We start from the raw sequence: 17,837 nt of genomic DNA, 5'->3' as shown, positions 1-17,837 counted from the left end.
AGGTGCTCCCGGGGGCTCACGTGCTTCTTGAAACCTGAGGTGTGGGGTGCACTCAGCCCCTCTAAGTGAGGCGTGGAGGGTGGGCGAAACCACCCCGTAAGGTACAGTACGTTCCCGTGGACTTAGTAATGTTACATCCATTTGGTTTGAAAGGTGCTGGATAAACAGTGGTAACACAGTGACAGAGCCTGACGAGGGGCCGGCCAACTTCAATGAACAGAGCCACCTCCGTTGAGCGCTTCTGTATTTGTTAATACTGACTCAACGTCCGGAGACTTGCTGCCCGGGAGAGAATCAAGGCGCCCCCTGGCGGAGGTCACGTTCATTCACATTTACAAACAATACACACAAGTTTTACTGTACGTATACAAGTTAGCTAAGTGCTTACTGAGATTTTGAAAGTTAAGTTTTAAAACTGCCCTATTTAGGCCTCTTGAAAGCTTTGGGAGAATCAGAAATAAAAAATTTATAAATGTAATTTAAAATGTTCTACCTTAAATTCGAAGGGGATTTAGTTCACCTAGTTTGTACGTGGGGCTAATTATTTAGGGGAATTTTAATCAGTACCACTGACTGTTATGAAAAGCCATGCAAGTTCTTTCCATGGGCAAAGGCCCCTTGACCATTTAAAAAAACACTCAAATGGAAAAGGTGTGCTCTCCTTTTTCGAAAGGGATGTTTGCCTCAGTCCTTTTTTCCTTCAAGACATTTTTTATGCCCTCAAATTTAGTATCAAATTAAAGTTGGTGCTGAGCTTTTTCTTGATACCAACCTAATGAAAACATGGTGGGGGGGACAGAGGGAGACACAGGGAGACGGCTTCTGTTGCCTTTCCCAGCTGACCCATCTTCACAAATGCCAGGGGGACCACAAGGCCACTCAGAACACGCCAAGGTGTCCTGAGGGAAACCAAAATCGCGTTGCACCCAAGCCCCTCCGTGCCCTGCATTCTCTCCACCTCTTACTCCAACTTCCACCAAATCCTGGTGTCAAATCCTACTACCGATCCCCATTCCCCAGAGGACAGGCCAGCATTACACAGCACTCACTCAATAAACGTGTGATTAATTTTAGTAAATCCACTGGCAACTAAGGTGCCAACTATGTATAAATGCAAACAATGCCATTTCAGTTTTCTTACCTCCTGGGTATTTTTATCTCACTTAACTTGATGAAAGAATTTATTCTCTCGGAAGGTGTACTCAGGTCTCCCACCTCACCAAGGCCAGAGAGCACAGTGTGACAGTAGCTGGATGACTGGCACCTTAAAAAGCTCCAAGCGTTTGAAGTAACCCCCAGAGGGACTTAACTGACTCCCAGCACAAGGCACAACTTACAAGAACAGACAAAATACTGTTCTTCTCCAGCACAGCTGGGATCATGTAAATAGCTGAGGATGTTGTCTTTGGAAAAAAAGGGAAATAAGCCAAGCAAAATGAATAATAATAAAAAAAAATGATCATACTTATAGAGTTTCAGATTTTATTTTCATAATTATATTCCTATAGAAGCAATAACCTGCATTTCCATATCACATTTAATATTATTCATCAGAGCTGGAAAAAAGAGGAATAAAGCAGTTTCCATACACAAATACCATACTCTGCATATGTACAAATTCGATATATTAACTAGACTCTGTAGACTGATTCACTTACAACACACCAGAACACTGACTGCTGGATCCTGAGCACGCTCATGCAGACAGACGCCCACGTTGGTAAAGTGACGACACGAGCTCTGGAGACACCTCTTCCTGCTGTGAACACCAGTTCCCCACTTCTGAGTGTCCCCTCAGGGTAAAGGCTTCTGTGAGGGGAAAACGAGATGCTCCTCACTAGACACCAGGCAGAACAACCGTGACGTCAGAGGACACCCACACGCCCCGCACACGAGTTCTGATGTGAAGGCCGGGAAGGGGCTGGTGTGGAGGGTGCCCCGGCTCAAGCCTCCTGTGCTGTGAGGCCCAGCCCTACGGCTGCTACAGGCCCTTCGGCTCAGTCCTCATTTCTGTTTAATATGTAAGAAAAGAGAAATAAAAGCTTTTTTCCAAAGCTGTGATGGATAATATGGTCTATAGGAAATGGTCTAAAATACCTTTTAAGTGTCGCCAAATCTGTTGATAGGGATTGTTAAGTAGCTCAAATGCACATCAGCATAAGACTCCTGAAGTGTGACTGGATCTGGAGGGCACAGCAGGAGGACGGGGCCTCGGAACTATTAACACGTCATTAACCACAAACGCCTGAACATGGCTTTACTGAGACCACCACTCAGCGTCTGCAAGCAGTGACTGGAAGCGCGCTGCAGCCCGCAGAGCCACACGGGCAACAGAGGGGCTGGAGAGAGCACGCGGATTAGAGTTCCGCACCAGAACCCCCGACAGAGTCCATCCCACTGCCCACCCGCCCCGGCACACGGGCCCCGCGGGACATTCCCCGAACCCTCCAGAGCCCAGCGTGACTGCGACCACTCACGATGACCCGCCTCAGGGTCCCAGGGAGGCCAGCAGATCCGAGCCTGGGAAGCCAGGCGGGCAGCGTCTCCTGCAGGGCGCACTGCGGTGTCTGGGCCTCTTTCCAATCAGGGGACAGGGAGACGGCTCCGAGCACAGGGAGAGGAACGCCTCGAAAATGACCCGTCAGGAAAGACCCAGGAAGCACTAGACAGCGGCAGCCCAGCCCTTGAAACTCAGCCCCCGCCTTTCAGCCACATGCAGGAGGTTTACAGACAGCACCTCCCGAGTCAAGCTGCTGTCCTGTCACAGCCCTGGACGACGCAGAGGGAAGCCACGTATGCACCCCAGCCTGATGGAAACCACCACACTGTGCGAACTCAGGACAAAGTCGGTCCTGAGTCCCAGTCGGTCAACAACCTGGTGGGTTTAGAGACTGTCACTATGTGTTTCAGGTGGAAAAATACCCATATTCCAGAGACAACTGAAGACGTTTACAGAATCAATGTAATGTGCCACCTTCAAACTGTTCAAACTTACACGAGACTTCAGATGCATCTCGTATTGAGATAAGTAACATCGTAAGGCTCAAAACAGCTTCCTGTCCCAATCTCGCCTCTGAAGATTGAACAATTTAAATGTCTCTGATTATCATGGGGGATAAATTTCCTCCTGAAGGCAGAACAAATGTTTAAAATACTATTTTGTTTAACCAGTAAACATCACTTTTAACAGCAATTATTAAATAAAATGCAAAAAAAGCTTCTCTAACAATAAATTACAAGAGCCCAGGAGAAAAGGCTATCTAAGACTATCTATGCCTATTATCTTTGTTTAGAACAGATCTGTCTAGAATTTGGTTTGCCAATTTTAAAGTCAACTGTCCTAAAATGTGACAGTACATTTCTCTGTTAATGCCTGCTGGTGTCTGAGAAGAGCTCTTATCATGGAAAGAAAAAAATGCTTCACAGGCAGTGGGCAGGACGGGTGGTCCAGGAAATGGGAGCTAAGACTTTGTCTTTACCAGCATCAGAGCCAGGATGGCGTGAGGTCTGGCCGCCCCCTGGGCCGTGCGGCGATGTCCAGGCCATGCGGGGTCTGTGAGGGGACGAGCGCCTAGCACAGCCCCCCTGCATACTCGTCCTCCTCGTCCTCAGCGGCGGGGGCGGTGTGGCCTTCAGGCGCGGCCTGTGGGGGGGCCGCCGCCTTCTTCTTGACTCCCCCTCCTGGGACCAGCAGGCTCAGGCCCAGCTTCGCGTACTGTCAAGGACAAAGCACAGCTCAGACTGGACGCTCAGGCCTGACCCGCGACGCCTCCCCGGAGTCACCTGTGAGACGAGCCTGCTCTCCGCCCCCTAAAACCCCGGATACCACTCAGACAGAAAGACCACCACAAATCCCAACGCTGCTCAACCATCGGGGCTTGTGACCAGGGTGGGGCAGGGGCACGACGAGGAAAACCTCAGTTCTACGGCACGCTTAGGAATCAGATCACCGGACACACGAGCTGAGGGACACTTCTGGTCCTTACGAAATAACCATCTGCTGAGTCAGTGTTGAAAACACAATCTTACAAAAGCTGATGCCAGAATTTACCTAGAAAAACACTGGTTCCTCTAAATACATCATTTTATTAAAACAAACAAACAAACCAAAAAACCCAACGTCTTACACTGATCTGATACCATCACAAGACTAAACCCGCCAGACCAAATCCAATGAGCAGGCGCTCATGAATCTACTGAACAGGGAAACCGGGAAGAAGAGGAGCCTGGGTCACAGCTGGCTTTTCACCGTGGGGGGATGGGCCCCTCACCCGACTCATCCACTTGTCACCACAGGCAGCACGACGGGGACCAGCTGCCCCACGTTTACAGAGGAGTTAACTGAGCTTCAGACCGTCAGCCGCCACCCTCCACCACACAGCAGGTGCTCTCAGAAGTGGGATTCCAACAGGCCTGCCGACCCACAAAGGCCACCGCACCATGGGCCCTGAGATCGTGAGCCTGAGAGAAACTCACTCAACCCAGCACCCTGGAGGGAGGCCAGCAGACGGAGGAGGAGCGGGTGTCGCCCACGGCAAACCAACTCGGCAGCCGGCCAGTCAGGCAACGTGCACCCGCCGTGAGCCTCCTCTCTGAGCAGCAGCTCCAGGCGAAGAGCAGAGGGAGAACCCTTACGAGCCCGCGGGAGAGGGAAGGAGGGCCGAGCGGAGGCACTCACGTCGTTGTCCATGTACTTGAACAGGGGTGAGTTGCAGACCTCGGCCACCTGGTCCTGGTCCTGCTGGTCGTAGCCCTCGAGCAGCTGCTCCAGGGCGGTGCAGTCCTCACTGCCGTTGAAGCCAGGGATGCTGCGGGGAGCACACAGCACATCTGCGCCCGGCCCTCAGCGCACCCACCGCACCGGACGGCCGACAGCGGAGAACCCCGGGCCCCGGAGCCAGGGTGTCCGGCCTCCGGCTGCTCGGTTTAAACATCGCCAAGGAGAAAGCCCCTTAGAGCCTGACCTTCCTGTAACATACAACCTGAAGGCTTTTCTTTCTCTTGTTATTTTTTTCTTAGATGGCAAATATCACAGAATCACTCAAGTCACTCACTTCCATGGAAGCCCCCAGGAGAAAAACACAGGAAAGAACACAACTCATAAAAATCCTGCTGCAAAAGCTGAAATGCTAGCCACGCACTCATATTGCTCTGAACTTTATTAAAAACAAAAACCAAAAACCCCGCTCCACAGCCAGGACTGCCTATCTCGGCAGTGAGCTGGGGCGGAGAAGCAGCCGTGCACTGGCGGGTCTTACCTGTAGCTCTCCCGGACGCAGCGCTCTGCGGCCACGTAGTCGTTTCTGTGCAGATGCACTAAGACCTGGGCAATTGTTTTCTAAAACAAAAGAGGTGATTAGGCCAAGATCATATCCCTGCAGAAGTCAATTTCCTGATACCAGAAATTTGACGCGGTTTGCACCTGGAGAGACTCGTGGATTCTGCAGCCACCTCCACAGGACACTGGGGGGAGAACACCCCAGAACAGCACACCTCAAGCTCCAATGCGCACACCCCACCCGGGGGTCTTGCTGGAGACGGCGGAGCTGGTGGCGGGGAAGCCTGAGAGCCCACCGCTCCTCACCGGCTCCCAGGGGCTCGTGGTCCCGCCAGTCTGAGGACCACACTTGGAAAAACAAAGCCCCAGACACAGCCACTGCACAATTTACAGAAAATGTCTTCTAAATGCCTATACAGGTTTCATCTTGAAAAGGGAACAAGAAGCGGGGCGCATAACTCTGCAATTCTACTTTGGAATTCTTCAAGAGATACGAGGAAAAGATAAATGAATGGAAACTTCATGTAACGGAAATAGACACTATTTATAAGCCAACAAAAGGACTGAGGCCACAGACACAACTGATAAGATCTTATCGGCAAAACAGCTCTTCTCCAAGTATTTGTCAATCTTTTTATATCTATTTTTTCAGATAACTTTTATTGATCTTTTGTCATCTCCGTTTTCAGATTAAGCCCATCTGGTATTTTATTTCAGACACTGCTTTTTCAGTTCTAAAATTCTCATTTAGTTCATTTATAGTTCCTATTAAAAAAATAAAAATCAGTCCTTTTGTCCATTATTTCACCCATGTTCACCTCTGCCACACGGAGCAGCTGTGACGGCTGCTTCCTGGTCCTGACCTGGTGACTCCAACATCCGGGTCACCTCTGTGGTCCTTCCTCCTGACAACGGTCACGCTTTCCTGACCCGTCCTATGCTGAGGCACTTGGGACTGTCCCCCGGGCACTGCAGGGCGCTCCCGCGATCTCGGGCTCAGGCTGCACGTTCTGTCTGCTTTCTGGGCAGTGGCTCTAGTCTCAGTTCAGCCACCTGCTCCGCTGCTCTGGGTGTGCCCTGCACACGCAGCTGGAGTCCCCCCGCCCCCACTCACAGCCACACACACACACACACACACACTCGGGGGGGGACCCCACTTCCAGCCCTCCTCTCTGGGCTCTTCTCCTTGCTCTCTGAGCCCATCTTCCCAGCTCCTCCGGCTGGTGCAGACGGTGTTTCATCTGCCTGCACCACCGCCCCAGCTGCAACTCCACGACTGGGGCTCAGCCTCGGAGGAGCCGAGGGAGGAGGAGCAGGAAACGTGGGGCCTCTTCTCCCAGCCCCTCTGGTGAGAAAGATGGGGCGGGGGGCCCTCGGGGAGGAAAGCCGCCCCGTGCTCCCTGCCCTCCAGCCCTCTTGGCTGCTCACTTTTCAGGGTCCGAGGGGCACAGCCTTCTGTGTTTTGCCCAGCAGTGTTAGCTGTGATCAGCAGGAGAGAGGTGATAGTGAGTGGGCTTACTCCATGTTGGCCAAAAATAGAGGCCCATAAGGTATTATTTTAAAAATAAACAAACATTCAGGGAACCCGGTCTTAGGTACACAGTTACACCAATATGAAAAATGATCTAAGGAAAAGCCAAATATAAGCACTTTCAAAGCATACCTTATAACAAGTTGGATAATTCTCAATTTCCTTATAAATATTTTTTTCTTTCTGAATAGAGAGTGCCGCCTCATCAAACCTAAAGACAAAACAAGAAATGCAGAACAAGGCGGGTCTAAGTGATCCACAGCAGAGGTCCTATAATGTACTTGATGTTACAGGTTTTAGAGAAATAAAGACCACATCAGGCACTGTAACAACTGCTCCATAACCCGTGTTTCCGTAAGCTCTGCTCACCCGGCTTGCCTTCTAAATGTCAGACTCGCCCTTCTAGACACCAAGCAGACAGAGCGAAAGAACTCAAGGACAGGCCGCTTCATATGCGGAGTTTTAGGTCTGGTAAGGACCATCCATTAATGAGCACCCATCAAGTCCAACAAACTGTTTTGTGAGCGTCTGTGAGAAGTGCCGGAGCCCAGCCCTGACTCAATCACCGCGGATCCCTTTCCCTCACTGAAAGGCTGTGCAGACGCCCCTAGAGCACTGGCTCCCCGGAACCAGGACCCCCACCGGGCCCTCACACGCCCACCGCGGCCTTCGTGAGCCCCAACAGCTCCTGGGGCCAGAACGCGCAGCAGGGGAGAGCAGACAGGGAGAGGCGAGAAAAAGTCCTTCTCGCCACTTTGACCCTCAGCAGTCTTCTTCCGTCTACTCTCACATATTTTCCTTTGCAGAATTTTATTAATAAGGGAGATTGTTTACTAAGCTTAAATTGAAGTAAAACACAAAAGGAAAATCCATAGGATTCTAGGTTTCTGGGGTCCGGCTATTTGTGCCATAGGTCCTAAATGTGAAGGAGAAAAAATGAGTACCCTGTCTAATGACGCTATTTGGCTGTCAAGAACCTGTCAATTTTCCTGGGTGAGCACTCAGGGCATCTTGTCACTTAGCTCAAACAGATACTTGTCCTTGAGAGGCATCACCACCCACCCAGACAACAGAACAAGACAACTGCTCCCTCCCAAGTTGCTGAGTCTGGTCTTAGCCAACAAGAGCACAATGCACGATACATTTTGGGATGACGCTTTAGAGAAGCGGCATATCTTACAATATTTAATCAAACGTGCTGCTGTCTTGTAGCCTGGTGTGCCCATGGTTACACCAAAAATATTAACAAGCCTGTCCCTGTGGCCAGAAGGTCACAGGGACACAGGAGCACAGCTCTATGACACGTACCTGCGCCCTCGCACCAGCAGCCTGGAGGCCTTTCCTAGTAATTCAACTGCCTGTCGTAAGCGTTCTTCATTCTGCAGGAATCCAAGAGAAGACAGTGTTGGCTGCTTTAATGTAGGAATCTTTTTCTTCCCCTAACAATTTTTGATAAAAAAGTAATGGCACTGGGGACTTCCTTGGTGGTCCAGTGGTAAAGAATCCGCCTTACAATGCAGGGGACGTGGGTTTGAACCCTGGTCAGGGAACTAAGATCCCACAAGCCGTGGGGCAACTAAGCCCACACACCATAACTACAGAGCCCACACGCCCTGGAGACTGCACGCCACAACGAGAAAGCCCATGTGCCACAATGAAGAGCCCGCGCCGCAACGAAAGATCCCACACACCGCAACTAAGACCTGACGCAGCCAAAAATAAATAAAATAAATAATAAATAAATCTTAAAAAAAAAAAAAGGTAACAGCACTGGATCGGGGCGGGGGGGTGGGGGGGTGGGGAGGGGGTGGGAAGCTGCTAATCCATCTCACTACTAACAGAAGAAAACAAGAGTTCAGCTGTGAGCACAGAAAAGTTTTCAAAGTAGCCACTGCATTTCTCTGTTTTCCTATATATCATGAACATAAAATTCTAAATATACTCAAAGAAAAAAAAAATACAAACTTACTTCAAACACATTAGCTGTCTGCTGATACAACTGCACAGCCTTTTCTGGATCCACGTTTTCTATAAGCCTAAATTAGACAAGAAAATCTGACTTACATGAGAAATAGAAAACTTGTTTTTCGAAGGACTTTATTAAAACAAAGACTTCCACGCAGAGACCTGTGTCCACACACTCACTTTCCGGCCCGCTCCAAGGCCATGGCCGCTGTGTCCGGGGTGCCGTTCTCCAGGTACATCATGCTGGCTTTCTCAATCAGCTGAACGGCCTCCGGGAGTTTTTGCATCTCCTTTAGGCAAACGATACGGCATGGACCAGTAAGTGCATCAACTTAAATACAGAGTTAACAATCTGAAATTCAAGAAAGCAAAGGACCCAAAACATAATACAACAATAAACATATTGAAAATGAAATGCGTTCACATGGTCACTCTCTCTGTCAAGCTTCATTTAGCTAAACCAAAAACGCATCAGTTGATTTCTGCAGAGTTCATCCCTTCACAGAGTTTCAGGTAAACTACACACACAGTAGAAACCAAAACACTTGCTCTTCACAGTTTTCACGCATTTACAATTCCTGGAATACTTATGAGTTCCTACTATACACAAGGCCTGTGCCAAAGGCTGCAAACTGGCAGCCCAAGGGCTGTGTGTCATTTCCGAGGATGGCTTGCTTCAACCATCCGTATCTTAAAATCAGATACTTTCACAGGAGGTCTGTTCTGCGGCTTCGTATTTTAAACATGTCATAGGCTACGGCATCCGCAGGCTTGCGCCCACACGGCACTGGCGAGCGGGGCTGTGCAGGAGCCAGCCTCCTCCTGGGGTGTTTCTCCCCACTCCCTGCACGCCCAGGCCGGCCTCCTCCATCTCAGCAAGCCCTGCGTTCACCTGCGCTTGCAGTCCTCTTACTCTGAGCGCCATCAACAGAGTAACCCTACGTATCTTATTAGTAAACTCCAAGTCTCAGCATCATGTGCTCCTTATGTCTAACATCTCCAATTCAAAACTTTTTTTAAAAACTGAAGAAAAATCATGTAAAAGCTAGATGTAAAGATTAGGTGTTATCTATTTAGGGTTGACATACTGTATTCTCCGTGCTGACCTCGCATAGGTTGTTTTCAAATCTGTCCTTCACTAAGTTGACAAATTCTTTAGGATACAAAACCTGCTGGTCTTGTTCTTATGGGGACTTCAAACTGTAACTCATTTTACCTACGGAGCAGCTGTGATACAACGGTACTGACCTTCAGCATCATGCCGGCTTGTTCGTAAGCTCTGCAGAGAGAATATAAGTTCTCGGATGAGATCTTGATGAGATGGGGGAAGAGAAACTTTCTACCACAGACATGAGAAGCTCCATCAATTAAAACTGGCTCAGACAATACATACTTACTTTAGGCTCTCATTACCACACAACATAATTTTTCTTCCTTTTATTTATGTGGGCAATAATGCCTTGGAAACAACAGACATCTGAGGTAAAGAGATTTCACTTTGCAGGTGCAAAGTTAAGTAAAGGTCAGAGAGGTTAAATGACTTTCTATTGTACTTGACAAACCTAAATCCAAGTTTTGAAACAAGTAAGTGTTTTTCTCCACAAAAGCAAAAGAAAGCTTCCTGCTTCTCTCCACAGGCACCATTAACTACTAAGAAAGAGGGAAAAAAAGAGATTCTAACTTGTTTTTTCATACGTTATTGAACAAAACGGTCCTAAAAATATGATGGTGATTTAACTTAAACACTGAATTATCTTAGGAGTGACTTCATTTTTAAGGTTCAGGTGAAGACTGAAACAAATGGAAATGACTATTTTATTTAAATCAATACAAATTAATTCACTATTTCTGAATTTATAACTTAGGAAAAATTTACTGACCTAAGAGAAAGCAACATTTAAAACATAATAATCTACAAATACATGAACATATGGAGAATATTTACTTACTTGGCAGCATGAAAAAGACTGAATAGATGTAACAAAGTCAAAATTAAGGAAAAAAGAAAGAGCAAATCAATAGTTTCTAAAGATATACTATTTAAAAAACAAGGTTAACTAAATCACTGCCCCAGTTTGTTCGAAAAGACGAACCCTACAAATCATGAAAAGAAGAAAACTTTATCGCCTGTGGCTGTCTCCTAAAAACCACATAATTCACAAAAACACTGACAAAACACCATATTGATTTTTAAGCTACTTCCATTATGCATTAACTTGAAGTTTTACTAAAATGCAAGGTTATTATATCCATAATCTGCAAGTAAGATAAAATAAACATTTTTTAGTTGATAAGATTATAAAATACCTCAGGAAAATTTGTTTTAAACTACTTAAAAATTTTATTTCAAATACCGGAGGAAGACTACATTTTTAAAATAGTTATAGAGCAGTTAACATGTCTCTAATACCCCTGCCACTTCTTCCATTTTTCAGCACCTGTCTCTATATCTCCCTCACTTCATCCCAAGTAAAACCATCATCAAGCAAATCCAGAAACAATAGAAATAAACTCTCAAACGCAGCTCTGCAAAACAGTGTGGACCTTATGATCAAGTCTCTATAAATGCATTTTCAGAGTTTAGACACGCAGTATTTTTCTAAGTGGCTTCTAATTTAATAGCACTGTACTCGACATGCAGCAAATTTATAACAATCTCTAAAGGCTGAAAAGATACGCCCTGTTATTCTCGTGGGCGACAGCTTCTCTCAGGCAGGCGTCTTTTGCTTGTTCAAACTGTTTGGCATTTTTAAAAGCAACAGCTGAAAGAGAGAAAAAAAAATATAGACTGTCTATTTCCATCATTTAAAGAAACCTCAAATGAATCCTTACCAAAATGTGCATGACGTGAAGTATCAGAAAATAAACTTAACACTTATTTTAATCAAATACTTCAGAAATTTCATAAAACTATAACTACTATTTTTCTAAGCCACTTTCTTACAACTTTTTTGATTATCAATAACTTACAAGTATTTTCAAAAGGTTTTTTTTTTTTCTTAATTGTACACTATTGACAATAAATCAGTGCTCCTTCCATTCAAGCCCAAGTCTTTCTAACACCACCATCTAAGCTTTGGGAAACTAAGACGGCATCAGTCAAACGAACAAACCCAAACTACAGGCACTGTCACTAAAACAGCACCTTATCTCACCCGTTTCACATTTAATAATAGAAACAGTGCTTTAATTATGGCTTATTCTATCTTTTAAATTATTCTGAAACTGAAGTCCAATAAACACACTCAATATTTTTATAATAAATCTTCCTTTTTGGCACAATCTTTAAATATGATCTTACAGACTTTGGAAAACTTACAAAGTGTTGCTTACAAATAAATGAAAAGGATACTGCTTTAAGAAAACATTGTTAAAAACACACTCTTAAAATTACATTTAATAAAATGTAGAAAATAAACAAATGACAAACTATTTTCACCCCTGCATTTCTACATTTTACTCTTTGAAAAATTTACTGATGAAATGTATCTTGCATAACCCCTTAAAGAAAATAAACAAAAGATGTTTTAATGGGAAAATCTGACTTGAAATATTCATTTCTGAAAGCAGCTCATGGTCACAGATACATACATAACAATTCTGTGTTAAATTTCCCTCATGGAGGATACTTGCAAAATGTTGTGCCCTCCAGTCACAAAAGTGTTCTTGTACAAGGTGTCCATAAAATCCATGTAAAATTTGAACTTCTAATAATTTTCCTTCTAAATATGAGGTATAGTAATTTCCATAATGCAACAGAATTTACTCAGGACTTAAATAAAAGCGCTAAAGATTAATTTGTTGTCATTTCTTCTATTATCTAGAAAATACATCCTACATTATGCTGATTAGTTTCAATTTATCTGACTTCTTTCTATTAGTTTCAATTTATCTGACTTCTTTCTTCTTGGTGACATACTAAAACTAAAGTTTGCCAAAAGCACATTTCCTAGGTGATTTCTATGCAAGGCTAACAAATGTGATCAGGGCTACTGCTGAAACACACAGTAAAATGTGTCCAGGGTATTTCAAAATCGTATCATGCTTTATATCCAAAATAATCACGGACATGCTGAAAACTATCATTCCATAACTTAAAATGCTAAATTTTTAATAAATTCCCTTTCTGTTGCAGATTTCAGGTTGTTTTTATCTCATATGCAGATAAAGGCAATAAAACATGCATATGAGCTTAACTCCTCAGGAATACGTATGAGTGCATCTCCATGCGAGGGTCATCAAGGGCAAGAGCCAAACGCGCTCGGTGCACAGAACTGCGGAAGACAAGCCTAAGGTTTTAAAAAGCCAACGAGAAAAATCTTTATTCAGTAATAGGTAGTAAAAACTATGACCAAACTCCCAGAAGTAGTATGAACTGAGTGGAGTTCAAGAACATATAAACGATGCTAAAAGCCTGCAGGGGCACCCGCCGTGCCATCTGCACTCGTGGGAGAGGGAGAGGCGGCTGGCTCTACAGCTCAGAACTCAAGACATCTGAAAATAGTAAGTGGAAAAGCACAGGGTTTAACAATGAAAATACTATATAGGAAGCATTAAGAGTGAGAATTACGCCGAGATGAAGTTACCAGCCTGCTTCAAGATTACACACTGCAGGGACAGGGCTCCAGTCACACGTACCTGCTTTTCCATACTCAGAAGCGGCACTGTCATAATCTGGCTTCCATTTTAAAAAACCAGTTTTCAGGCTAAAATGAGAGACACATTTAACAGCAGTTACCAACCACATTCCTAAGTCAGAACCCTGCTTATAAGGATCTTGTAGGGCATTAAAAAGAGAAGGGGGGACCATCAGGTACACAGTTCCCATCTCGTCCACCTCCATCCAAACTTACTGACAATTACAAACAACCTCAGCACTTTCCCTCCCACTGTCATAGACATGGTTTCCCCCTTTTGAAATGTCTGTATAGCATCCAAGGGGAGTGGAGGTTCTCAAGGCCTGATCCCCAGATGAGCAGCACCACCCAGAAGTGTGCTAGAAATGTATGAAGTGCTGAGCCCCATCCCAGCCCTGCTGAACCCGAATCCCGGGAGGGGCAGCAGCAGCAATCCAGGGTGTAACAAGCCCTGAGACACACTAAAGCTTGAGGTGGGCTGAAGCACAGCAATAAGCAGGCGGACTCGCGAGACTGCAGCTCAGGAGAGGCCGGAGATTACCAGAGTCATCAGCACGTGTCACACCCGCAGGCAGAAGACCCGCAGGCAGAAGACCCGCAGGGAGACTGGAGAGAGAGGCCAGAAAGACTACAGAACCAAACACTCAGAGAGACACAGGGAATCAGCAAAAAAGGCTGCAGTTAGCCACCAGTGAACAGGAAGGACAACCAGAGAGACAGGATGGCTGGAAAGCACGACAAACTGTTTTCCAGGATCCCAGGATCACACGGCATCTTAGACGCCGCACCAAAGGACAATCAATTGAGTCCTTATCTAATTTGCCCTTTCTGAAACACCTCTTTTTAAAATTTTATAATAATTTCACATTGTCAAACTTGGGTGTGCATAAGAACTGCTAAATAAACACCATCTTAAATTCTAAATTTGAATTCAGTTAGTGAAAGCCTGCTTACATATAACAGTGTTACCTTCCAAGGAATCAGGGGAGCACCTTAACTGAGAGACAGGGAAGCCCCAGAGCCTGCAGAAATACACCCTTCATTTTGTTCCCTTTAATTTTTTGCCAATTAAATTTATTTAACATTTGTGTTTGTGTAATACTGTTATAAGATTCAAATTTGTAAACAATTCTCAAGCTTACCAAAAACATTATTGTTCGGAAAAATAAAATCCTTAAATTGCAACCTGTCTACTCGAATCCACCAACTGAGGAAGTACTGCAATAAAGCAAAATTCTAATCCACCACCTCTACCCCAAAGCCCTCATTATATTCTGTATCTTAACATAATTTTTAAAAATACCACCAAAAACAAGATACAATCTCTCAATTGTCTTATGTGCTACATACACATACGAAAAGCTAGAAATTTTAAAATATAGTTGGGCCGGGAAGCCGCCCAACGCGCCGGGAAGCACCAGCATCCCGACTGCCGACGCGGAGAGCCCTGCCCGGGACAACGGCGGCGCCCCCACGGCCCGACGCGGGACGACTTCCGGCGTCCGACGGCAGCGCTTCCGGGTCGCGGCGGCCCCACCACGCCCGCCCGGCCCGGCCCTGCCCCGCCCCAGCACCCCCCACCCGGTGCTGACTCAGACCGGCCTCGGAGAGGCCCGGTCCAGGCGCCTACCCAGGGCCGCGCTGGGCCTCTCACTCACTATTTTTCTGCTTTGGCCAGGTGCTCCAGTCCCTCGTTTATCTTCTGAGCCGCCATCTCCGCGGCGCGGCCCTGACGTGGAGGCCGAGAGCCCGCCGAATGGGCGTGGGAACGCCGAGGAGGAGGCCGGGACTGCGCTGCAGCCGCGCCACCGGGGCCCGCAGGGCTCAAACCTAGTGCAGCGAAGCGGCACAGGACCCGCGCAGGCGCCGCGCAGAGATTGCGCAGGCGCAGAGTGCCCGGGCTGGCCGCACGCGTGGTTCAGTGCGCAGGCGCGGTGGGTAGTGAAAGGGGTTCGCGATTCCATTCGCCAGTGTAACGCAGTTTTGTTGAGCACGTGCTATGTGTCAGGCGTTGTTCTAACCACCGGCAGGTCGGCAGGGAGTGCGACAGACCGAACCCTAGCTCCAATAATTCGATAACTGTTCACCTTCAACAGAACTCCCGCCTTTTCCCGTCCCTCTTCACCCAGCGTGGGTTCCATGCTCCATCACTTTAGCTTCTCATCTGCGTGTCCCCGAAAGCCCCCGGGTTCTCTGTGCCTCTTTTCGCCTTGTTTAGGGAAAACCCAGCTCTCCACCGACTCCGGAACTGCTCAGAGCAGGTGAAGGGGGCTGGAGGAAAACAAAGCAGCTGCTGACGTGTCTCGTTACTCGAATTAATGCTCACAAACATCCAGGAGGCCTCTGTGCTGCTGAGCGACTGTATATTTTCCCGGTCAGATAACGCGCCCACTCGCTGGGATGGCTGTCCACACCCACTTCCCTTCAGAACTCCAACACAATCTCCCTGCCTCCCCGCCTGACTGCCGACTCTTCCTGTTTAATAATAAATAGCAATTAGAAGAGACCTTCCTTTCGGGCCCACCACCCTGTCTCCCAATCTACCTGCATCTTTTGCAGATGTGCTGCGGTTCCTCTGGTGTCTGGGTTCACCCTGTGCCTTGGCCTTTCCCCGTACATCCTCATGTCCTTTAGGCTCTTGGGTAGAGTCACACCCTGGCAGGAGGCCTCCCTTCGTCCTGTCCTCTGGCCACAGCAATCCTAGAGGGGCCAGTGGAAGCTGGGTCTCGGCTCCCGGGACCAAGTCCACTCCACTTCTAACCATTTTATTGGTCAAAGCAAGTCGCAAGGCAAGTCAAGATTCAAGAGGTGGGGACACAGGAGCTGTGAAATGCGGTGGCCGTGACTGCCTGTCCACTGCCGCTCTGGGGTGACTGGGGAAGTACAGGAGGACCGTCTCGGATGTCTTTGTCCAGAAACAGAAAACCTTACGTCTTTAAGTGAAATCACACTTAACTAACCACCCAGTGTGGTCAACCTGTAAAACCAAGTGAAAGGGTGCAGAGTTCTTCTAAGGGATTTACACTCAGAGTCTGTAGCCTCCTCCGCGTTGGCCCTTGTTCACACATTCCTTTATTGAGTATTTACTGTAACTACTCTGAACGGGCTCTGTTGCTACACACGCAGGACACAGTGGTGAGCATGGAACCAGATGTGCCTTCTGGTCCCCATCTCCTTATGGGACTCCCATGTCACCTGAAACGTCTATTCAATGAATCTGTATGCTTTTCTTCTGTTAATCTGTCGTTGTCTGTTTCATGTTCAGACGCAGCCAGGGATGCTAAGAGGGTCGAGGGTCGAGGAGAACGTTCTCCAGCCCTACAGGGTCTCATGAGCTGCTTTGGGGGAGAAGGGAGAAATCAGAGTGACCTTCCTGCACTGGCTGTTTCTCAAACTCCTTCAGCTTAATATCTTCAGTATGCCAAGTTGCCATATTTTGGGGTAGCGTGTTCTGAACCCCATCAGGACATAATGCCTGCCCTCGTGGAATGTGTGATCTATGAGTGGACACAAATATTAAACCTAGTTTTATTTGAGCATCAACACAGAATGAAAAAGAAATAAAAGCCATGATAGCCCCCTGGTGTTTGAGGGTTCTGGGTTCTCAGAGACCCTCGACCAGGGACTGCGCGAGCCCTATAACACACAGTCACAGGAAAGGGGCCAAGAGGAGGGAGACGGGGACAGTAAAGGGTGACACAATACCCCACTTCCTTCTTTCCCTTCCCTTCCTGCAGTAAGATGCAGTGGGGGGAATTTACATTGGGGAGGAAAGACCGAAAAGTGTAGTTCTTCAAACCAGACCTGATGGCGTAACTCAAGCACTGGTGACATCACAGCAGCTGCTACCAGAACCTAAGCCAAGGTTGTCTCTGTGCCTTCAACCCGTCCCCTGCTTCCTCCCCTACTTCCCGGCCAGCCTCACCTGCTCTCCTGGGCCCCTCCAGACACTTACTGTCCCCTCCTCAGGCTGGCTGCTGCCCAAGTGACCCCATTCAGCCCATCCTTCCTTCTCATTTTAAAGATTCCTTCTTTGTCCTGCCTCAGTGAAAATTTACATCCCCACGTGCTCCATTGTTTTGGGACTGTGTAAAGGGATTCCCATCAGAGTCTGAACGAGGCTTAAAATAGAGCTTGCTACCCCAAATGGCTCTCCAGGGGTGGGCTGCCGTCTGGGAGAGTTCTCAGGGTCCCCAGACTCCTTGCAGCCACAAACTTGCCCCACTCCAGTCTGGTCTGATGCCTGGAAGCAAGATTCCTGGACCCACCTCCCTCCACTGATGTTCAGTGAAATGAAGGGTCATTGTCGTCACTTGGGGAAAGAGTCTGGTTGATGAACTCTGGCTATTTCAGCCCACAGATCATAACTGGGGAAACACAGAAGCTCCTATATCAAGTTGTGTGTTTTGTTTAATTCCTAGTACCT

At 47.2% G+C, this 17,837-nt stretch overlaps 1 protein-coding gene across 3 annotated transcripts; it reads right to left on the bottom strand.

Annotated features, from left to right (window-relative positions):
* Nucleotides 1-1,497: 1,497 nt before the first annotated feature.
* On the bottom strand, nucleotides 1,498-15,216 carry NAPG (NSF attachment protein gamma). Of its 3 annotated transcripts, XR_009697378.1 has the most exons (13): nucleotides 15,070-15,216; nucleotides 13,413-13,480; nucleotides 11,452-11,536; nucleotides 10,724-10,741; nucleotides 10,023-10,053; nucleotides 8,955-9,064; nucleotides 8,779-8,845; nucleotides 8,118-8,188; nucleotides 6,942-7,020; nucleotides 5,259-5,338; nucleotides 4,679-4,808; nucleotides 2,098-3,715; nucleotides 1,498-2,010 (listed from the first exon to the last, which is right to left on the bottom strand). XR_009697378.1 is itself a non-coding variant. In XM_061169968.1 (12 exons), exons 1-12 carry the CDS (start codon nucleotides 15,123-15,125, stop codon nucleotides 3,572-3,574), a joined length of 939 nt encoding a protein of 312 aa, XP_061025951.1. In that variant the 5' UTR covers nucleotides 15,126-15,216; the 3' UTR covers nucleotides 1,498-3,571. The 3 variants fall into 3 exon arrangements, 2 of the variants coding, with proteins under 2 accessions (XP_061025951.1, XP_061025952.1); XM_061169968.1 differs by having other exon boundaries at nucleotides 1,498-3,715; XM_061169969.1 differs by lacking the exon at nucleotides 13,413-13,480 and having other exon boundaries at nucleotides 1,498-3,715; nucleotides 15,070-15,158.
* Nucleotides 15,217-17,837: the final 2,621 nt, after the last annotated feature.

Source organism: Eubalaena glacialis, chromosome 15, assembly GCF_028564815.1.
Source record: "Eubalaena glacialis isolate mEubGla1 chromosome 15, mEubGla1.1.hap2.+ XY, whole genome shotgun sequence".
Lineage (NCBI taxonomy): Eukaryota > Metazoa > Chordata > Mammalia > Artiodactyla > Balaenidae > Eubalaena > Eubalaena glacialis.
The sequence above is the reverse complement of the archived record's forward strand: the minus strand, read 5'-3'. Positions and strand labels throughout refer to the sequence as shown.

Coding starts and splice junctions, on each gene's coding strand:
- NAPG (XM_061169968.1), bottom strand. CDS start 15,125: ATGGCGGCTCAGAAGATAAACGAGGGACTGGAGCACCTGGCCAAAGCA. Junction 7,021..8,117: donor CTGCTGGTGCGAGGGCGCAG/GTACGTGTCATA, acceptor TTTTGTCTTTAG/GTTTGATGAGGCGGCACTCT. Junction 4,809..5,258: donor TGCGTCCGGGAGAGCTACAG/GTAAGACCCGCC, acceptor TGCTCCCCGCAG/CATCCCTGGCTTCAACGGCA.